General features: G+C 42.8%; 2 protein-coding genes across 4 annotated transcripts in view; one reads left to right on the top strand and one right to left on the bottom strand.

The window, feature by feature from the left end:
* Window positions 1-23,054, top strand: part of RAD51B (RAD51 paralog B) — a 780,046-nt gene that overhangs the window by 180,511 nt on the left and 576,481 nt on the right. The gene's annotated exons all lie outside the window — the stretch shown is intronic.
* Window positions 1-23,054, bottom strand: part of ZFYVE26 (zinc finger FYVE-type containing 26) — a 72,347-nt gene that overhangs the window by 37,077 nt on the left and 12,216 nt on the right. For all 3 annotated transcript variants that reach the window (XM_081829414.1, XM_081829413.1, XM_081829415.1), the window contains exons 10-24: window positions 19,300-19,503; window positions 17,162-17,773; window positions 16,839-16,925; window positions 15,494-15,562; window positions 14,644-14,795; window positions 12,314-12,515; window positions 11,070-11,333; window positions 8,928-9,047; window positions 8,671-8,835; window positions 7,934-8,152; window positions 6,799-6,901; window positions 5,215-5,960; window positions 3,154-3,350; window positions 2,026-2,130; window positions 302-424 (exon numbers count right to left, since the gene is read on the bottom strand). In XM_081829414.1, the coding sequence (XP_081685540.1) occupies window positions 302-424; window positions 2,026-2,130; window positions 3,154-3,350; window positions 5,215-5,960; window positions 6,799-6,901; window positions 7,934-8,152; window positions 8,671-8,835; window positions 8,928-9,047; window positions 11,070-11,333; window positions 12,314-12,515; window positions 14,644-14,795; window positions 15,494-15,562; window positions 16,839-16,925; window positions 17,162-17,773; window positions 19,300-19,503 (3,368 nt within the window). The remainder of the gene's footprint in view (window positions 1-301; window positions 425-2,025; window positions 2,131-3,153; window positions 3,351-5,214; window positions 5,961-6,798; window positions 6,902-7,933; window positions 8,153-8,670; window positions 8,836-8,927; window positions 9,048-11,069; window positions 11,334-12,313; window positions 12,516-14,643; window positions 14,796-15,493; window positions 15,563-16,838; window positions 16,926-17,161; window positions 17,774-19,299; window positions 19,504-23,054) is intronic.

Raw genomic sequence — 23,054 nt, 5'->3', positions numbered from 1 at the left:
ACTAATCCCTTCTCTGCACTTTTTCTTTCACCACCCCTGCAGCTTCACAAATGATGACTTTGACCAGAGTTTAGCAGAATCCTGGATACTGCTGACCATCAGGCATTAAAGGCAGGGCTAGGTACCTTCACTGAAGAGGACTACAATCATCTTGAGGCCAAGAAGGACTCCTGAAGGACATGAAGCGGTAGATCTGAGATTGCAAATGCTTTGCATGGTATTTAGCATGAACAAAGCCATCTGATTTGACTGACCTTTTTGTCTTATCCCAAAAGAAAAATGGAAAGAGACAGAGGCTTACTTGCAGAGCCTTTTCATGATCTCCTCTTTCTAGAAGGTGGAGAAGATGCTTCTGATGTAGGCTGATTAAATGCTCTCTTGGAATTGGGTAGAGGCAGCCCCACTCCTCACACAGTCCATATTCCTGGAAGGAAACACACATGGCTTCAGTCCCTTTTAATCACTGGCCTTGTCACACATCCAGCTTTTGCCTGATTTTTCTCAGCAGTCTTGAGTCTGCTAAAGCCCCAGGAAAGTTTGGTTAAGTGCTGATGGGAACTTCACTCTGGGATTAAAGTGGGCTCATAAACTCAAAGGACTAGAGTGCCAAGGGAGTTATGAAAATACCAAAGTAGCTTGATGATTAATGATATCACTTTCCTCTGAGATCTAGCATAAAAAAGAAACAGGTGACATGAAGTCACTGACACTTCATGTCAGCCCTGGGGAGATATTAAGGAAGTGGGGAAGACTAAGATTGTCCAAAGGAGACAGTGCCGAGTAATGGATAGAATTGTTGAATCAGTATGTTGTACAATGAAACTAATATAATACTAAATGTCAATTATGCTGGAATTAACATAAAGAACAAAACAAAACACAAAGGAGATAGTGCGTACTCAGCTCCGTTGCCATATGAATGTGCAAACCCAGTGTTGCCAAACTTCAAAAAACCAAAAAAAATTTTTTTAAATTAAAAAATTTCCCTATTTTAAAATGTTGGCAATGAAATTAACATGAAAAAAATCAGATTCAGCAGACCAATATTGCATGGGCCAAACATACATGCTGGGCATGGATTCTGTCCATGTCCCTGTCTGCTACTCCCCACCCCCAATTTGTGAACCTTGGATTAAAGTTTCAGAAAATGGAATTCCCGAGGCTTTGCCCGAGTATTTTAATATGGTGCCATCTGGAATGCCTTCCCCACAACTCTGCCTGGGGCCACCTTGTTCAGGATGCTTGTTTCTCAGGCTACATCAGGTGCCCTGCCTGTGCTCCCACCACAATCTGGGTTTACTTCTGTCACTTGATATATCGCAATCATCTAGGGATGTGTGCCATATCACCCCTCTTCCCAAAATGTGAGCCACACAAGGTCAAGGACTAAGCTTAGTTATCTTTGTTTCACCACCATCTACTACAGTGGCAAATAATACATGGTCAATAAAGGTTTCTTCAATGCATGAACATCTGAATGAGCACAACCACATTTTGAACTATGGTATATCGGCTCCTTAAAGAATAAATAAAATTCTATTTAGCACTCAAATATTCAATAAATATATGAAAAGACATTCAAGGTCATTAGTAATCATGGAAATGTAAATTCAAACAGTCATGAGATACCATCCTACTGGCACAAAGGGAGAAGTTGGACAATATCAAATGCCATAAGGATGTGGAGTAACAGGAACTACAAATGTACTGATCTTAAGAGAAATTTGCAATGTCTCAGTAAAGGTGCAGATGCTCATGCCTGATGATTCAACAAGTCCACCAGTAGCTCTACATTCTGTACTCAGTATATACCGTGTAGGGTGATAGTACAAACGCATCCATTGTATTATTCTCTACACTTCTCTGTACATTGGTAAATTTCACACACACAAAAAGAAAAAAGAATGTGATGTAGTTACCAAAAAAATGTGGACACTGACATGCGGAAAGGGGTCTACACAACCAGGTAAGGAGGTGCAACTCCAAGAAGGGGAGAAAGGGGAACACCACTCAGGAAAATAGTACCTTTGCTTCTAGAATCATGTTCATGACAGTTGATGGGTCCTCAATGCAACAGTTCCTCAGGCTCTGCCAGTCACACCACACTGGGGTAGCCTGCAAACCTAGAATCTAAGGAAAGACAGGAAGAACTATCAAACCACACTGCAGCTTCCCCCTCCACGAACAAGTCATCGAGTTTCCAGGGATGGGCCACCCCCAGGTTTTTGTCCCAATGTCAAGCTGTCAAAACTTGCCAGGAGAGAGGAAGAATTAAAGCAAATGAGGCAAAGACTGGAAAGGTGAGTGAACATATCCAGGAGGCATCCTCAGGGAGCAAAGGCTGAGCGGGGGAGGCCAGGATTGGGGCCTTTCACTTATGAGAGCAATTCTCAGAGGCTTCTGTGCTTCATAGCTTGTTCAAACTCCTGGGGTCACTTGTCCCATGCTCCTCCATCTTAAAAACTCTACCCAAAATATTCTTCCAGCTTGAATGCTCTGTGGGATTGCCCTTCATGCAAGCATTTTAGCTCTGCATGAAAAGTGCTGAGGAAGAGTGGAAAGAAGATCTTTCTCATCTGCTATCTTTACTTGCTCTGCTGGGTCTCTGGACTCTGTTTGGTTCCAAGTATACGTGGAAAAATTAGCATAAACTTTATACTTGCTATGTAGCCATACCACCTAAATCTGTCTCCCTGGGCCTCTTGATCTTGAATATAACACACATCCCCAAATAATCTTTCATTTTTAAACTGTCACTTCCACGCAGCCTTTCAAAACGGCTCTTGAAATTTAAAACCATCTTTAAAAAAGACATAATAGAGATTAAGCTCTATAAGAACTCTTGAACAACAAGGAACACATAACAGACATAAAACATGCACAAAAATCAAGTATACATGTGAAAGAGGCTTTGTGGACTGTTATTACTATCCTTGTCTGATGCGTACATATTTAAAATTACCAGAGGAAAATAACATAGAAAATAGATATAAGGTCTCTCTTTGTTGTTCACCTAAAAACAGAAGCCAGATGCAGGAAAAAAGCCAGGCCCAGATTGTCTGTTTCTTAAAATCCAGCATCACATGAGAACAGGCTGGAGCTGGTAATACAGTGGGAAGCCTATTTCCTTTCTCCTGATGCTGGGAGCCATACCTTCTGATACATCCGCAGCTCTGCCAGCTTTCTCTGTAGCTCACGCTTTAGTCCATCTTGGACAGTTGTGTCTGAGATGCAGTATGCCAGGATCTCCAAGCACCACTCCAGGGGCCACCTGTCCACAAACCGTAGGGTTAGCCGACTTCGCAGAGATGCGTCCTTCACAGGGAACAGGAACTGCCAACCTTCTTTGTCTACAAGATGAAAAGATGCCCAGAGGTAGCAAGCCTGGCACTGGAAGAGCTCAAGAGTTCAGGCTACTCCTTAGAGAAGGGCTTTGTTCAATTTCATAAAACAGGAGCTTGGAGGATCCTTATGATCCATCTGACTTTAATTTTTATACTTGGAACCATTATATGAAAAGGACAAATGCTATATGCCTGTATGTTTCTCTTTTTGCAAACTTAATCACAGTCATGAGACTTTCTGAAAAGAGAGAAAAGGAGAAAGGAAAGGAAGAAAAAGGAAGAAAGGGAGAAGGAAGGAATGGAGAAAGAAGAGCTAGAAAACACATGAAGCTCTCCATGTTTTGTGCTGCACAGATAGCACTGGGTCAGACTGAGCTTGTAGGTGGAACTTTTAGTTTTCCCTGCAATTTCCACTCTGTGCCACACAGAACTCCTCCAAAGTTATTTCAGGTAAACCAGTTTCACTCCCTCCATGCCCTCTGTCATTATTACTTAGATCTTTCTTTCCTACACCCATTTCACAGATCTGAAAATAGACTCAAAGCAATTAAGACTGCACAGCCAGTCAGTGGATTTCTCTACATTTTCCAGAAGGGAGTTTCTCCTTTCTGCAGGGCAGCCAAGCACCCCCCGCCGGAGAAGCCATTTCCTACGGCCTGCCCAACTCTTGGCCACCCCCGCCCCCGCCACTGCCAGTGGAGTGTTACAGGTCATTGCTCTCAACTCCCTTGAAAGCTCTTTGGGAGCTTTTATTTACTTTTTTCCAGTGCAAAAAGTGGTTTTATTAAAGCACGGGGACAGGACCTGTGGGCAGAAAGAGCTGCCTTGGGCGCCTGGGTGGCTCAGTCGGTTAAGCGACTGCCTTCGGCTCAGGTCATGATCCTGGAGTCCCGGGATCGAGTCCCGCATCGGGCTCCCTGCTCAGCGGGGAGTCTGCTTCTCCCTCTGACCCTCCTCCCTCTCGTGCTCTCTGTCTCTCATTCTCTCTCGCAAATAAATAAATAAAATCTTTAAAAAAAAAAAAGAAAGAGCTGCCTCATTGGGAGCTTTTAAAATAGGGGTAGTCAAACAGGCCTATGGTCTGTTTTTGGGTTTGTTTTTTAAAGATTTTAAGTAATCTCTACACCCAACATGGGGCTTAAACTCACAACCCCGAGATCAAGAGTCGCACGCTCCACTGAGGGAGCCAACCAGGCGCCCCCAGTCTGTTTTTACATATAAAGTTGTATTAGAATATATCCATCCTCATTTGTTTATGTATCATCTCTGACTGCTTTCATTCTATAATGGCAGAGTTGAGTAGTTGCAACGGAGACTGTATGGTCTCCAAAAGTCAACACTTGCCTGAATACCATCTTGGGCTTCTGGGGGGTTGGGTTCAGATATTTGTAGTTTATAGAATTTTCTAGTGATTCTGATATGCAGTGTTGAGGATACGGGCTATGAGTGCCTATTCTAAAGTTAGATGGAGGGTGCCTGGATGGCTTAGTCGATTAAGCATCTGCCTTTGGCTCAGGTCATGATCCCAGGGTCCTGGGATTGAGTACTGCATCGGACTCCCAGCTTAGCTGGGAGTCTGCTTCTCCCTCTCCCTCTGCCCCTCCCCGCTGCTCGTGCTCTCTCTCTCAAATAAATAAATAAAATCTTAAAAAAAAAAAATAAAGTTAGACAGAGTGGGGTTCTAAGCTCTGCTCTACCACTTATCCCGGGCAAGTTTCCTATCCTCTGAGCCACAGTCTCCTTTTAATATGATGAGATTACAGTGGCAGCTTTCTCTAGAGTTCCTGTGGGGATCAAATGCGATGATACACTCATTGAATGCTCAACGTTGTTACCACCAGTGAAGGGGGAGGCATAGCCTTCTGCTTACCACATGCCGTGGCACAGCTCAGGACCGCATCTTTTATGTTGCTCAAGTCATCCATGTCTCGCCCATACACTTCCGTGAGCTGAAGGGCTTGGGGCCAATCTCTGGCCACCAGGGCTTCCTCGAAGGCTTCGGTGAGCACATCTAGGGCACTGGGAGAGTGTAGGCCCAGGAGGACGGTAGAGAGACTGGCCCGGCCACAGAGACTCACTGCCAGGCTCTGTCCCTGCTCGGTGGACCGTCGTAGCGGCTCCCAGGCAGCCAGGAGGGAGGCCTTGAGCATAGGAAACTGTTCTAGGAGGTGCTCACATTCCTGGGCTACCTGCTCTGCACTGAGAGGCACCTCCCTGCGGCCACGAAGCTCCTTCCATGACAAGCTGGGCTTGGTGAGCTTTAGCCCCTGGGAAGCCCCCAGACAGGCCACTGTGGCCAGCAGCTTTGAGCGGGACTTAAGGAAGCCCAAGGCAGAGGATGTAAGGGCTGGGAGTGATGAATCCCTTGGGGAGGAGTGGGGCTTTCTCTCCAATGTGGAATTTCCAGTTGGCTTTGGGGAGCTCAGTGTAGAAAGTGGGAGGTCCTCCAGGCAGTGGGAGGTATGTAGCTGGACCAGGACGCCCAGGTGGGTCAGAAGGGATGACGTTTGCTGGCTTTGCCGGGAAGAGCAAAGGGCAAGAGGCTCACAGCAGCAGTTAACGATGACCTTTGGCACACTCAGGCTGAGCCCCTCTCGGGCCAGAAGGGCTGCCAGCCTAGAGGGAGAGAAGCAGAAGATGCGCAAGACCTGAGTACATAGGCATATTATCTAAGCTCGGAATTTCTTTGTTTATACAATGAAATGTAAATGCAGCCTCTTTGTTACTCTTGCTCTCCCTCTTTTCTCCCCACATGAACAGTAGCCTATTAGACACACTGCTCTGCTCTTGCTTTTTCACTTGATAACCTATCTGGGAGATCTGTCCACATCCCTCTGCAGAGACCCCCTCATTCCTATTTACGTCTACATAGTATTACATTATGGGTTAAGCTATAATTTTAGTCTTCTATTACTGAACAGTGGATTTTTCTTATCTGTTTCTATTACATATAAGGCTGTAACAAAACGACTCTGTATATATATAATTTTTCACGGGTCAGTAAAGCCACAGGATAAATTCCCCAATGTGGATTGCTAGGTCAAAGGGTATACAATTTTTTTTTTTTTAATAAATACGGACAAATGGTCGTCCCACAGGGGCTGTACCAATTTATATCCCACCAGCAATCTATGAGAATGCTTGTTTTCCTATAGTGTAGCCAACTAATGAGTTATCCAATTTTTGGACTTCTGCTTTTTCATAAATGAAGATTCACCCTTTAATTCTATGCTTGTAATATAAATGTTGCGAGAGGTGGCAAAACAGAAAGACATGAGGTGAACTGAAATTGAATTTTAATGTAGCTGTGTAAGAATAAATGCAAATTAAGGGAAAAGTCTGGAAGAAATCCCCACTCTCTGTACTGAATTCAGGCACAACCCCACTGAGCCCTGGCATTCCTTAATGAAACGAAATAGTTAGGAAGGCTTAACTCCCACAGAGTAGCTCCTACCTGTCTGGGGGAACTTGTCGCTCAAGCAGGAGGTGTGACACAAGTTGGGAAGAGCTCTGTTGCAGGAGAACAAATGGATTTCCTACCTTGACCTCCAAGTGATCTGCAAAGATAAAGTGACTTTTGTTTTCACCACTGACTGTAACAGCTCAGAGACCTGTTTCCCAGAATTAATAAAAAAGAGTAATGTCAAAATGAAGACTACATTGAGGGGCACCTGGTGGCTCAGTTGGTTAAGTGTGTGCCTTCGGCTCAGGTTATGATCTCAGGGTCCTGGGATTGAGCCCTGCATCAGGCTCCCCGCTCAGCGGGAGGTCTGCTTCTCCCTCTCCCTCTGAGCCCCCACCCCCCCACTCATTCTCTCTCTTACTCTGCTCTCTCTCTCTCTCTCAAAAAACAAAAACAAAAACAAACCACAACTTAGGGAAAAAAAAAAAGACTACATTGAGAGCCCTTCTGTTGATACTTTCTATGTAAAGGGTATTCTCGACATGACCCCAACTGCAAGTTTACACCTTACTATGCTCTAAAGACTTCCAACCACAGACAGACTTTAGTAGGTAGGTCTAGCCACAAATAGCTCATCCTGCTCTCTTCAACATGACTAAAGTGTACGCAATACTTGCTCTGTGGACTCAAGTAAGAACCTGGCCCTCATATCAGAGACTTGATCCTCTCTGGTTCTCAAATCCATGATGGTCTGAGAGAGGTACTTTTTGTCATTAATGCAATCAAAATTTATCAAGTACTCCCATGTGCTGTACAGCTGTACTAGGCAGTGGGGAGACAAGGATGAATAAAACACAGAGATGAGTAAGAGAGGATTCTGGAAATCTAGTGTTCTTGGCTACTGCTGTACCCAGAACCTCTCTTTTTTTTTTTTTTAGAGAGAAGGGGAGCTGGGACAGAGGGAGAGACTCTCAAGCAGGATCCATGCCCAGCGAGAAGCCCGATGCAGGGCTAGATCTCACAACCCTCAATCATGACCTGAGCCTAAACCAAGAGCCAGACACCCAACCAACTGAGCCACGCAGGTGCCCCGGTACCCAGAACCTCTTTAATTGTGCACCTTTCTTCTTCCCTGCTCTAAACACTGGGCCAGTCATGACTCCATCTCCTCTTTCTTGCTACTCACCAGGCTCAGAGCTCAAGCTCCGAAGGAGAACTGCAGCCATGGTGCTGCAGTAACTGAAAAAGGTGCCCATGTAGTCGGTCTGTCTGCTGCCTGCTGGGGTCTGTTTGCCCAAGTTCTTTTGGAGGAGCTGAGTCTGGATGTGCACAGGGTGGGCCTCTGCATCTGGAGCTTTCTGGGCTGCCTGCTCCACCAGCGAGGAGAGTGGAGTACTCCTGGGCTCTGGAAGGAGTTATGACAGGAGAAGGGATGGAGGCTTTAGTCTGTGCTTCCAGCTTTGGATCAATGGGGCCTCCTTCAGCTTAGGTGCTACACTTATAAGGTAACTATAAAATCCTACGCTGGTTGCCTGTACAAGTGATTCTCAGGCAGGAAGAGCTTTGAGTCTGGAAATATCAGGGTGGATAGTCCTATTTTTACCCCAGTATCTCTGAGGTGGAATGGCTTTATGAAGAGCACAGTAATCTTTTAGGGAAGGTTGTTCAATATTTACTAAGTACCTTCTGGATGTATCCCTCATTAAGAATCAGAAAGATGTAACAGCTAATGGAGCATTAAGCATCCCTTCACTTTGGTGGGGAAACACGTGGAGTTAGCTCTGAGACATGCCCTGGCTAACGAGGGGGCCACAAGAGCCCAGTTCCGGAATCCTCAGCCTCTGCTCTCAAGTGCTCCTTCACTCTCGGTTGTTTCCTCTCCCCAGGTCAGCCCTCATCTGCTGCCACGCAGTCGGCCTGTACCTGGCAGTTGTAGTGCCTCTCTCAGCGACTGGAGGACCTGATCCAGCTGCTGCGAGAGGGTGGCATGGCTGGCCACACAGTCCTCGGTGAGGCTGGGCCAGCACATCTGAAGCAGCTCAGCAATGCTGCACCGTGGAGGGCCCAGTCCTTTTTCTTCTACACTCTCTGTGGAAAGCAAATGAGAAAAAGTGAACTCTGATGCTGACCTAATGTTCCAAGTCCAGGAGCAAAGAGAAAAAGGGAGAAAAGCAGCTCACCTGATTTAGTTTGTCCAGCTGGCGTAAGGGAATAATTGAGGATCTTACTGATCTGTTGAAGAACAACTGGAAAACCTCGAATGCCATCTGCATTGAGGAGGATGTGGTCTAGCCGTCGACCTGGAAAAGGATTGAAGGAAGAGGGAATGCAGAAAAAATCAGGCATGTTCAAAGACTGATACTCAGTCCTGTAGCTACTTGTAAAATTTTATCATCTTCAATGTTAAGGAGGAAATGTATGCTTTGCCGTTTTGGGTGACACCAGCTTAACCTGGCTTATTCCGTGCCCGAGGTTCCAGAGCTAGCTCCGGCATGATGCCTCCGCTGCCAATAGCAGCAGACCCAGAATCTCTGGCACTCCTATGGAACTGCTGTCCCAAGCCAATCACTTCTTGTGAATTTGCCCTGGTTGTGTCCTCAGCTGAGAACGTGAGCTGGGATCATATCTGTTTTCTCTCTTTGCTTAAAGTGGCATCTTGACACCCTGACTAGACTACGAACAACTTTATGGACAAAGATTATTCCTTATATCTCTCCTGTACCCCCTATACTTCAGATAATCTGGAAACACAATAGGTACTAAATTAATTCCTAACTGATTGACATGAAGCCATTTTGGCTATTCAGCCATTCAATCTGAATAATATCTCCTTTCATCTTCAAATACGAATTCTAGATGAGGGGGAGGGAAATTGTGTGATAAAAACAACACTGCATATGCCACAGTATACTTTCTTATGACTATGGAAACATTAAAGGACATTTTTTTTTTTTTAAAGATTTTATTTCTTTATTTGAGAGAGAGAGACACAGCGAGAGAGGGAACACAAGCAAGGGGAGTGGGAGAGGGAGAAGCAGCCTTCCCGCTAAGCAGGGAGCCCGATGCGGGGCTCGATCCCAGGACCCTGGGATCATGACCTGAGCCGAAGGCAGATGCTTAACAACTGAGCCACCCAGGCGCCCCCATTAAAGGACATTTTAACCAACAGCTCAGAAGTGATTTGTAGAGGTGTGCAGAAAAGAGGTACCACAGCAGGCCTGTGACTGCTATCCTTAGAAAGGCTTGCTTGCCAGGTTGCCACTGGTTGGCAGCTGCAAACCTGACTGGTAAATGGTTTCTGACATTGATACAAAACATGCCGTAAGTGATGAGAGTGGCCCCCTGTGCCTAAACTGTGTACAATGTGGTTTATGCTGAACACCTGCTTCCCTTTTGAGAGTCTAGAATTTTGGTACATGGTGGGCAGAGATGGCCTCCCCATAAAAGCCTTGGGCACTGAGTCTCTGACGAGCATCCTTGTACACACTTGTCACAACTACTGCTGGAGGAATTAAGCACAGCCCTGTGTGACTCCACAGGGAGAAGACTCTTGGAAGCTGTGCCTGGTTTCCTTCAGACTTTATCCCATGAGCCTTTTCCCTTGGCTGATTTTGCTGCATATCTTTTTGCTGAAATAAATTTTAGCCGTGAGTGTGACTATATGCTGAGTTCTGTAACTTCTCCTAACGCATCACTGAGCCTAGGAGGGGCTATCCTATCATAACCTATTCACCATTCCTCTCTCCATATTGCTGAGAGAGGTGTGCTATTTCCAATGTTTGGTGTGTGTATCAAGGATGGGTGGAATGGAACTTTTCATAATTCTTTCTTCACATTCCTCTACCTTCATATACCGGATTCCTCCAAGAATTCCATATACACGTTCTGGGACACTATTAACCTCAAGATACAATCCTCCCTCTAGTGTGATCCATAAAATATTCCCTTATGCCGGGTTTACAAATTCAAGACTATTCTAGGTTTTTGGTTAAGTGGGGTTCGCTCTGGCAGGGGCATGCAGTCTACAGGCACAATTTCCATTTTTACAATTTTTGAATATGTATTTCTTCCTTGAATTTATCTATAAACCAGAAAAGAATTTCCCTAAATGATTGCAGATTGCCAAGTCTAGTAAGAAGATAAGAGTCTCAGATTATATTTAAACCACCAGATTGGACATGAGGAAATTAACTAGTACTCCTTTCTCCCTGTCCCTTCCTTCCCTAGTAAGCATTTTCTTCTTATTATAACTTATCAAGGCATCTCAGAAACCCATCCCTTCATTTGAGGATGAAGGAATAAAGCTAAAGAAGCACACTCACCCCGGCTCTCAAGGCTAATGTTCATACGTCGTTCGGCTGTTTCCAAGAGCTGCTTGCAGGTTTTCCAGAGCTGGCACTGAGAGCAAGCAAGGTCAAATGCAGCCATGGCAGGGGGACTGAGGTCTTCCAGAACCTCTCTCAGGGGAGCAGTGGCCTCCACCAGGGTATTGCTTATCCAAAAGTCCTCCTGGAGCGTGGGGATGGGTTCTCCAGAGGTACTGAGTAGCTTGTCAGTCACATCAGAGATGGAGTAAAATACCATCCCTGGACACCCAGCAGTGGAGTAAAAAGCAAGAGGTTAACATGATTCTCACTACCACTTTTATTTTGAAAAGCAGTTACTTAAAAAAAAAAAAGTTTGCGATCCTTCTGCGCCGGGTATCTTCTATACATATTAGCACCATCATTACAGCCTGCTCTATGGCCTCAAAACAATGTTATGGAAAGGCAGACCCAGAGAAACTCAAAATGGTCAGGATGATCGGGGGCTTCTTCCCAATGGGATCTAAAGGTAGGTTGAGAAAGAATGAGGTGTATTTGTATGTACTAATCACTAAATCTCTAAAACACAGTACTAAAAAAAAAAAAAAAGGTAGAAAACAGGACTTAATTGTTAAGAACCCATTTGTATTACAAACAAAAAAGATGTGCAGATATTCTTTTGAAGAGGTATAGAAAACTTCTGGGAGAATGTAGAAAGAGCAATGTGTGATGGTACTCGATATGTGGAGCCTAGACCAGTAAGAGATGTAGAAATGTGGGGCAGGATTCCACTTTCAAGAAATCATGAAAGGAGGAGCTTCTGCAGTGCAGCCAATGTTGGGCATTAACACCTGTGAATCCTAAGCCATCAGTGTTATACACAACTTTTTCACTTTACAGAAAAGTGAAGTGATATGCTTTATCCCAGAATAATTACATAGGAAGGAAATAAACTCCCAACCATTTCCCCAAAGCCCACGCTAGTGGCCATCAAAACACATGGGGGACACAGCGTTCACACCCTCCAGTTTAAATCCCACAGGACAAGCTGAATGGAGTAGCTCAAGTGGCTGGGATGGGACCACTGGGGCCAGGGAAGTTGGGCACAGCTAGAAATGGACTCTGCATGTGTCAAGACTGCTATTCTTCAAGGCAAGTGTCCTGCTCTGGATTTTTGCTCACCTGCATAAGGAACCTATGATTTGAGTGGCTGTTCCCCCGGCCCCCTCCTCCCCCAGCTACCTCACCACCTGTGGTGGCACCTGCAGCTGCAGCGCTGCCAATGGCCTGTAGCGTGGAACGGCCACTGCCTGTTCTTCGAATGGTGCTGCTACCGCCGTCTGAGTTCTGGTTTTCAATCTTGTGCTCTACCCGGGACAGCTCCTGGATCACCTCCTGGTAGCGCTCCATGAACATCAGTTCCCCCGAGCTGGGCGAGGACTTCAGGTTGAACATGAACACCACCTGTCACAGGAGGAGGAGGACTGGGCGTTGTGCTGGGTCCGCTGAGTTAGGGAATTAGAGACATGAGATCTTGCCTAGCATTAGAGTATGGCCCTGAGACATCTGCTTTGGAGGCTTGTGAGATCACCTAATGTTAGAAGAATAGATCAAACATAGAAATAACTCATAAAAGTCAGCAAGAAAGCCACCACGGCCCCAAAAGAAAATAGGCAAAAGATGTAAATAGTTTCCAAGAAAAAATGCATATGACTAATTACGTATGACTAATATAGAGATGAAAAATGTTTTCCCTTACTAGTAATCCAGGGAATTTAAGTAACATTAATACCACTTTGCATCTATCACAATGACAAAGTAAAAATAAACCCTCATGGAGTGGTGGTACGATGAACTGCCACAATTTTTTTTGAAAGACAATCTACAAAGCTTTAAAAATGTTTTTATTCTTTGACTTAGTAATTTTTATGAGAAACTTTCTTAAGGAAATAATTCAAAAGACTTAATGCCCAAGATAATCTACAAGGTTGAAAAGAATCTAATGTTGAGTAGCAGGGGAATGGTCAAATGTACCTACTCGATCAGACTACTGTGAGGTCACTAAAACCAATTACAAAGCAAATGCAAAAAAAGGCACTAAATAAGGTTTTAGATTCAAAATAATTCTGGCTATATAGAAGTCATTCATAACTTGGAAAAATATTGGCAAAATATACTTAACCTTTAATATCGGCTGTTCTGGACAATAGGGTTAATACTTGTTAATATTTTTTGGTATTTTCTTGTAATACTCATGACTTATTCTATAACCAGGTTAAGAAAATAGGGATTTTTATAAAAAAAAAAAAAAAAAGAAAAGAAAAGAAAAAATCTTAAAAAAAAAAAAAGTGGGGTGCCTGGGTGGCTCAGTCATTAAGGCTGCCTTCGGCTCAGGTCATGATCTCAGGGTCCTATGATCGAGCCCCGCATCGGGCTCCCTGCTCAGCGGGAAGCCTGCCTCTCCCTCTCCCACGCCCCCTGCTTGTGTTCCCTCTCTCCCTGTCTCTCTCTGTTAAATAAATAAATAAAATCTTTAAAAAAGAAAAAAAAAAGAAAGAAAAAAAAGAAAAGAAGATCAAGGTCCCAGGAAAAGAAGAGGAGGTGAGGATTTTAGGAATAAAGCCTTGGAGTGGGGGGAGGGTGGTCTCAGCTGAATTCCTCTCTGGATTTGGGTGTAAAAAGGTTGCCAAGGGTCCTGTTCTCCCACAGAGGGTCAGAATCATCATTATCATTTAAGTTTGGGATCCAAAATGATCAGAGGAAGTTGGACAAAGATTCTTCCACCACCTAGATTTCTCCTCAATTTATTCCTGAACAACTGAACTCAAATGAAAGAAAAATTCTGACCTATGTGTTAAGGGATCAGCACAAGTGTGATAAAAATACCAAGAGAGTTTTAAAAACTAGAAGAGTAGGTTTTTATGCCATTAAATTTAAGCAATTTTTAGTAGAGGATTCCTGCATTTCTCACAGCTTGTACATATCCTCTTAACATTCCCATGAGGTAGGACAAGCAGGTACTACATTTCACTGCAATTTTCAAATGAGGATATGGAATTTCAGAGAGGGTAAGAGTCTTTCTGACTTCTATTTCTTGTGCTTTTTCCTATATAACATGATGAACATTCTAGTTTGGTAGTCCCCTATACTTCTTGTATAATGAATTAGCATTCTAGTTATTATTAAAAATTGTTTGCATCATGATTTTTAACTATATAAAAACACATATGTGTTCACAGAAGGAGTACAAGGAAAGACACAAAAATATTTCACTGTTTTGCAATGGTGGAACTGTGGCTAAATATTTTATCTTGTTAAAACACTGTTTCTGTTAAGAATGATTCAACAGCTTAAATCTCCAGAATGAATCTTGAAATTCACAATGCTGAGGAATGGGCCTTGAACATGGAAATTTCCCCGTTGCTCCTGCTGGATGTGGCCCCTCGGGTGCTCCTGAGGCTCTGGCTGCACATGCACCTAGCTTTACCTGAGGCCCAGCAGGGCCCAGACAGCTACAGGCTGCCTTAGTATTCTTTACTAGGACAAGGCATGGCCTGGTGGCTAACACCTGCCACACAGGTGCTCTCCTTACCTGGTGGGCTTCTGCAAAGTTTCCCCGGAGGATGCAGGATGCCAGCAGTGACTCAGGTGGGGAGAACATCATGGGGATGAGTGAACTTTGAGATTGGGGCTGCAACCGGACATCCAGCTCATTCCTTCCAGATGTAGCATTCAGACTTCCCTCTGTGGGGGCCAAGGAAGCAATAGAAATTGAGGAAAAACTATACTGCTGGCACCTCCCACCAAACTCTTATCTTCAAGGTCCTTCTCTAAAAGTTCTGTAAGTGGGGCTTAATTTTTCCTCAGTTGAAGGGCAAACCTATGCTACTATCTTTGAATACAAGACTTAAGCGACATTTTTGAGTTATTCACCTGTTTCTCTCTGCTGATGGGTAACTCCATGATGGTGAGACAACCCTTCCCCCTTTCCCTGCTGAAATCTGTTTGGCCATCTGCAGAACCAACCTTTTTTTTTTTTTTCCAAATTGAGATATAACTGACATATAACATTTAGTATTAGTTTTAGCTGAACAACATAATGATTTATGTATATATAATGAAATGATCATCCCAATAAGTTTAGTTAACATCCATCATTCATCACACCTAGTTACAAATTTTTTTTCTTATGATAGAATTTTTAAGATATACTCTCTTAGCCACTTTCAAATATACAATATTGTACTGTTAACTATAGTCACCACACTGTGTATTATAGCCCCAGGACTTATTTATAATAACTGGAAGCTTGTATCTCTTAGAACCAAACTTCTTGAACACAGGCATAAACTGTTCAGTCCGGGATTTTATCCTGTGGTGTAGGGCAACTCTATATAAGGGCAAAGCTGCTTGTAGTTGACAACTGGTTGGGACCCCCATACCTGAAGTACTCGTGCTCAGCTCACTACTTGTACTTTCCAGGGATGGATTGGAACTTCTGGCCCGGCCATCTAAAGGAATTAGGAAGAAGAGAGAGAATCAACCCTCAACTCCATATAGGGTGGAAAGTAAGAAGTCAGCTTGAAGCCAAGGGTATTAAGAGCGAAAGGGTAATGGATAACTATTACTGCTGCCGCTCCTTCTACAGCAAACACGTTTCTATAGACCAAAGGTGAAGGGTGGGCTTAAAATGGCCCCCACGCTCATTTGAGTAGTAGCGGTTTCCAACCTGTGGGTCTCAGAGCCCCAGGAGCTTTCAAGTTACTTGTAGGGGTCAGCAACCCCCATCTGCTTACTAAGCACTGTCAATATTCTGAAAAATTAAAAATATGAGCAGAAAGTGGTAGGGTGCAAAGAGGGCCACAAAATTTTCTGACATAGAAAAAGGTGTCCTCATACTTGAAAAGGTAGGGAACCAAGTATAAGACCCAGTCTGGCAAAGACCATGGTATTTAAAGCCCTGGAGGAAAAGCTTTCTGCTTTCTGAAGTGCTAGGGGGGTGGGCGTAGGGGGTATTGGTGGTGCTGGAGGTGTAGCAGTAGGGGCAGGGGAAGAGGGAGAGAGAGAATCTTAAGCAGGCTCCAGAACCAGCACAGAGTATGACTTGGGGCTCGATCTCAGGACCCTGAGATCATGACCTGAGCTGAAATCAAAAGTCAGATGCTTAACTGACTGAGCCACCCAGGCATCCCGGTCCACCTCTTTTTTAAGGCAATTTGGTAATACCCATATATCTTCGACCTTGCTATTCTACTGCTAGGGACTTAGTCTATAGCTATATTCACACAGACATGTATGTATGTACGTATGTATGTATATCCAGACATATGTACAAGGTTGTTTACTATAGCATTGTTTATAATAGCAAAAAACATAAACAATTTAAATGTCCACAAAAGGGTATATATAACAATGGAAATGTTAAGGAGCCTTTAAATTACAAGAGAAAAAAAAGTAAGTTCTCAATATATAGTATGACACATCTGTATATATAAAAGATTATAAGTGAAAAAACAAAATCACAGTTCTCAATATATACAGTTCTAAATATAGCATGACACATCCGGATATATAAAATGCGACATACGCTTATATTGCATGAGAATTTCTGGAAGGAAACTATTAGCAAGGCTATCTTCGGGGAGTGGGATTAGGATAATCTTAGATCCCCTGTGTGTGTTTGTTCGTTTGGACCATGTGTTTTATTTTAAAGAATACCAGACAAGTGGCAGCATACCACCTGCCTGATGCATCGGAATAAGGACTGGGGAGAACTCTTCAGATTACCTGGCCGGCTCCTTCTTGGCCGACGCCCCCGGCGGAGACTTGGATGCCCTGTGGCAATGGGCCGGTATCTTCGGGAAGGCTGCTCCTCTGAAACAGCAAACTATGGGTCATATGGGAGTGTTCAATTTTGATTTGACCCACCTGTTGGGATAATAGGTAGGGGAAGATCTGGACTGGCTCCGAGACAGGTTTCTGACACCGGTTGCTATGGTGATAATGCCGAGTTAAGGTGTGACTCCCACATAACTCCTCGCTCTCTCCCACATTCCTGGGATTTTTTCCCTTCCTCACTTTTGGAACCCACCAGCTCTGTCTCCTCTCACCTGAGCCCTGGTTGCTTGTTACCACCTTGTATCTCCACTGGGCCTCAGAGAGAACCTTGGAAAACCGGTGCAGGCGGCTCTGCGATCCATCTCTGCTTCCCGAGCAGCTCTGGCCTTCTAGCAGCTTTGGCTTCTCAGGGGGATTGTGGCTGCTGAGTTTATCCAGCTGCTCCTGGAGAAGGCTGAGGAAGGCCCCTATTGCAAATTCATCAGCCAGAAACCCACTGATACCACTAGTAAAGTGCTTTAGGTCCAAAAAGCTGTGCCCATGGGGCCCTGGGGAACTGTCTTTTGGCTCTGTCTTCAGACAGCTTGGGATTGTATAAGCAAGGCTCCTGGGGACTCCCTGGCAACCCCGTTCTGACTTCCTCTCAGGTTGTGCTATGTGCTGAGGGCTCTCAGAGGGTGACCTCAAACCCAACAGGCCCTTCCCCTCAATGTCATCATCCTCAGCATAGTCCTCGGGCAGGTGAGGCTCTGGGTGAAGATCGGCAGAGGTGATGAGGAGCAATGAGAAGATGTTTTCTAGGAGTTCCAGGCATAAAGAGTCAGGAATACTGCACAGATACTGTTGACATCTGGCTAGGTATGTTGAGAAGAGATCTGAAGCATCTAAAGAAACACGTATAAGAGAAGAGGCCAGAGAAAGAGAAGAGAGAAAATGTAAACATTAGAAACACTACTTGCCAGACTCAAACATTCTCACAACTTTCACTCATTTATTTTTTAATGACTAAGGGAAGTGGTTATAGGCAGAATAAGAGACTATTTATCCATGTCTTCATGATTTGCAGAAAGATTTTGTTACCTCAATCAAGAGTATAGCTTACTGAACACTCATTATTTTGTTTCTGCTTTTAAGTATTATTCCTCATCATCATAGGGGAAGAGGAAAAAAAATAAAACAAAATGAAATCAGAGAGGGAGACAAACCACGACAGACTCTTAATGATAGGAAACAAACTGAGGGTTGCTGGAGGGGAGGGTGCAGGGGAGAAGGGGTAACTGGGTGATGGACACTAAGGAGGGCACGTGATGTAATGAGCACTGGGTGTTACATAACACTGATGAATCACTCTGAAACCAATACATTATATGTTAATTAAATTTAAAACAAAGGAAAAAATTTTTAGAAAAAGTTTAAAAAACAAAACAAAACAAAACAAATACTATTCCTTATCTCTGACAAGCACTTCATATTTCAGTTCCTGGAATGAAGGCAGCATGGAGACTCCTTATTCCTCAATTCTATTTTCATTCACTGTTACACTAAACGTGATTATGAGCTACCTAGATCTTCCAGAAATACTCACTGGTCAGAAATGACCATGCTCACAGGTGAAGGTCTATTCCAAAGCCACATGGGAGAGATAACTGACCCCTAGTCACAGAAGGCAAGTTAAGGAATTATAAATTATTAAGAAAGAAGAAAGGATAAAACACGAGGTTCTTCCATAATGTAGGCTGTGACCCATGACACTGACTCAGAGAGCTACATTAAAAAAATAAAATAGGGGGCGCCTGGGTGGCTCAGTTGGTTAAGCGACTGCCTTCAGCTCAGGTCATGATCCTGGAGTTCTGGGATCGAGTCCCACATCGGGCTCCCTGCTCGGCGGGGAGCCTGCTTCTCCCTCTGACCCTCCCCCATCTCGTGCTCTCTCTCTCTCTGTCTCATTCTCTCTCAAATAAATAAATAAAATCTTAAGAAAAAAAAAAAAAAGAACAGAAAAATAATTGAGAGGGTGCTCTATTTGGAAGCATTAAGTATTGTTTCCTAAAACTTAGTTTATGTATCTCTTATACACACACACACACACACACACACACACACACACACATATGTATCACGCAAATTATATACCAAAGTGCAAACAGGAGTATGATGAGAAATGCTATTTTCACTGTGGGTTGTAGTTAAAAAAGAAGCATTTGGAAAACACCGCACTAAGTGATCAAACTCCATTAGAACTTAAGCAATGTCTTCTCCATGTCGTTCTGATTCATGGAGGCTGACAAATGGATGAAATTATTCCTGGGCGTAATAAAACCAAGGCCACCTCCCAATCCCATGAAGAACTCTCTGGGAGAGGCTGTTACCAGCTAATGTCAGGGATGGGGTGGCAGGGAGAAGTCTGTACCTGGGGAGGAGAGAGGATCATTTGCTGGCTCTGCAGCCAAGGCCGCGTCCTCTGAGGGACTGTCTCTGCATTCCTGGCACTGGGAGTGCTGGTGTGAGTTCACACAGAGGGCATAGATGGCATACTTCATGGCACAGAAGCTCTGGTAGAGCGCCAGGTTCTGACACTGGCTCAGGTGCTCAGGGACTGTGGCTTCGGCTGAATCTGAATTGTGGAGAAACGGGCAGAACTTCAGAGTCGGGGCTCTCCAGCAGGGGCTGCAAGTACGGCCGAGGCAAAGACACACTGCTCTTCAGGCTCCGATTTCTGCTTGCTGTCAGTTTGACCTGCGCCCCGGCTGCGCCCCAGCTTCCACTGAGCATCAACGTACAGCCCCTGTTTCCTTTTCCCACCCGCCTCCATTCTACCTGGCTGTTCACTACGGCCCTCATGGCTATTTGTCAAGTCTTTCCCTCATATTTCTTAAAGTACCTGTTTTCCTTTTTTTAAAAAAAATTAGAATGTCAAGTTAATATTTAGTCTACCTAGTGCCACATTATCCAGGAGCTAGGCTTAAAATGCATTTAGACTGAATAATGAGAGCAAAGGCAACAAAAATTACAAACATTTAATATTTTTAAGAAAGCACTGAAGCAGACGTCAAGGGAAAAAACACAAACTCAGTTGAAATTCCTTGTACTTGTTTAATAATTTCTCATTAGAATTTTTTTTTGATTGTCAGTCAGGAGAGAGGAGGGCACCATAATTTTTAAAGGGTCTCTAACATTTTAATCTGATCTTAATTCCTTCCATAGCAAAATACAGCCTGCTTAAGCCATCTATATGCCGCTTACAAGAGACTCATTTCAGACCTAAAGACATCTGCAGATTGAAAATGAAGAGATGGAAAAACATTTACCTTCCAAATAAAAGTGAAAAGAAAGCTGGGGTAGCAATATTTATATCAGACGAAACAGACTTTAAAACAAAGACTGTAACAAAAGACAAAGAAAGGCATTACATAATGATATAGGGAACAATCCAACAAGAGAATAATTGTAAATATTTATGCACCTATCATGGGAGTGCCTAAATATATAAAGCAACTATTAATAGACATAAAGGAAGGAATCGACAATAATACAATAACAATAGGGGATTTAACACCTCACATCAATGTATAGATCACTGGACACAAAATCAACAAGGAAACAGTGGCTCTGAATGACACATTGGAACAGATGGATCTAACAGATATATTCAGAACATTCATCCCAAAGCAGCAGAATACACTCTTTTCAAGTGCACATGGAAAATTCTCCAGAATAAATCACATGTTATGTCACCAAACAATTCTCAATAAATTCAAAAACACTGAAATTGTATCATGCACCTTTTCTGAACACAACTGTATGAAACTAGAAATCAATCACAAGGTAAAATCTGGAAAGAACACAAATACATGGAGGCTAAGTAACATGCTACTAAACAATGAATAGGTCAACCAAGAAATCAAAGAGGAAATAAAACATGGAGACAAATGAAAATGAAAACACAATAGTCCAAAATCTTTGGGATGCAGAAAAACCTGTTTTAAGAGAGATTACAGCAATACAAGCCTACCTCAAGAAACAGGAAAAATCTCAAATAAACAACCTTATACTTATAGGAGTTAGAAAAAAAGAACAAAGCCCAAAGCCAGTAGAAGGAAGAAAATAATAAAGATTAAAGCAGAGATAATTGAAATAGAGACTAAAAAAACAATAGAACAGATCAATGAAACCAGGAGCTGGTGCTTTGAAAAGATCAACAAAATTGATAAAATTTTAGCCAGACTCATTAAAAAAAAAGAGAGAGAGAGAGAGAGAACGTATTCAAATAAATAAAACCAGAAATGAAAGAGAAGAAATAACTGACACCACAGAAATACAAAGAATTATGAGAGATTATGAAAAATTATATGCCAACAAATTGGAAAACCTAGAAGAAATGGATAAATTCCTAGAAACATACAATTTTCCAAAACTAAATCAGGAAGAAACAGAAAATTTGAACAGTCTCATTACTAGCAATAGAACTGAATCAATAATCATAAAACAAAAGTCCAGGACCAGAGGGCTTCATAGGTGAATTCCACAAAAATTTAAAGAAGAGTTAATAATACCTATTCTTCTCAAACTATTCCAAAAAATCGAAAATGAAGAAAAGCTTCCAAGTTCATTCTATGAGGCCAGCATTACCCTTATACCAAAACCAGATAAAGATATCACAAAAAAGAAAATTATAGGCCAGTATCTCTGCTGAACATAGATGCAAAAATCCTCAAGAAAATAGCAAACTGAGGGGTGCCTGGGTGGCTCAGTTGGTTAAGTGTCTGCCTTTGGCTCAGGTCATGATCTCAGGGTCCTGGGATCGAGCCCCACATCGGGCTCTCTGCTCAGCAGGGAGTCCTGCTTCTGCCTCTCACTCTTTCTCTGTGCTCTCTCTCTCTCATATAAATAAATAAATAAAATCTCAAAAAAAATAGCAAACCAAAAAAAACAATACATTAAAAAAATGTATTCACCATGATCAAGGGGGATTTATTCCAGGGATGCAACGGTGATTCAATACTCATAAATCAATCAACATGATACATCACATTAACAAGAGAAAGGATAAAAACCATATTATCATCTCAACAGATGTAGAAAAAGCATTTGACAAAGTACAACATCCATTTATGATAAAAACTCAACAAAGTAAGTTTAGAGAGAGCATACCTCAACATAATAAAGTCCATATATGAAAAACCCACAGCTAACATCATACTTAATGGTGAAAAACTGAAAGCTTTTACTCTAAGACCAGGAACAAGACAAGGATGTCCACTCTTATCACTTTTATTCAACATGGTACTGGAAGTCCTAGCCACAGCAATCATACAATAAAAAAAAAATAAAAGGTATCCAAGTTGGTAAAGAAAAAGTAAAACTTCCACTATTTGCAGATGATATGATACTATATATAGAAAACCATAAAGATTCCACCAAAAACCTACTAGAACTGATAAATGAATTCAATAAAGTTGCATGATATAAAATTAATAGACAGAAATCTGTTGCATTAAAAAAAAGGGACAACCTGCTCCAAAAAATAAAAAAAAAAAAAGAAGCACTAAATGTAACAAAGCAAAAAAGAAGTAAAGAAATATTACCCATGATCCTACCAGCTAAATACAATAATTGTTACATTCTGGTTTAATGTCTTTGACAGTCTGGCATATATATATGTGAGTATGTATTTAAGTTGAGTGTAATGACATTTTATATACTATTTAATTTTCCTATTTCTTAAGTATTTTTTACAGTATAAGCATTTGATTATATTTCTTCATGGACTAAATTTCTGATGGCTGCATATAGTTCTACTGAATGAATCCCTTCCCTAGGAATTCCTTTCGGGCAGGACACGCAGTAGTTAGGGCTGCTTTGCTACTATTACGTTGCAATAAACCCGTTTATGTATAGACTTCCCCGTGATTACTTCTTTTAGAAAGTAGCCTCAGCTTTACCAAGGTCAAGGTAATATGAAAAACAAGACCAATATTTTTCTATGCCCCTGGCCTCTGCACGGCATTACTGATCAGGGTCAGGACTTGCAAACACTTGTGTGACCCTGAGAGTGATGACTCCTTAAATTTCGTACCCCAGATGCCTCTCTTGTGTCACCTTAATCCCAGCCCTATTATTGCTCTTATTCTGTCTTTTCCAAGTCAAGTTCCACGTGTGTCCTGG

This window comes from Leptonychotes weddellii, chromosome 9 (assembly GCF_054177405.1).
Source record: "Leptonychotes weddellii isolate Sample4059 chromosome 9, ASM5417740v2, whole genome shotgun sequence".
Classification (NCBI taxonomy): domain Eukaryota; kingdom Metazoa; phylum Chordata; class Mammalia; order Carnivora; family Phocidae; genus Leptonychotes; species Leptonychotes weddellii.
Note: the sequence above shows the minus strand (reverse complement) of the source record. Positions and strands in the feature narration are given on the sequence as shown.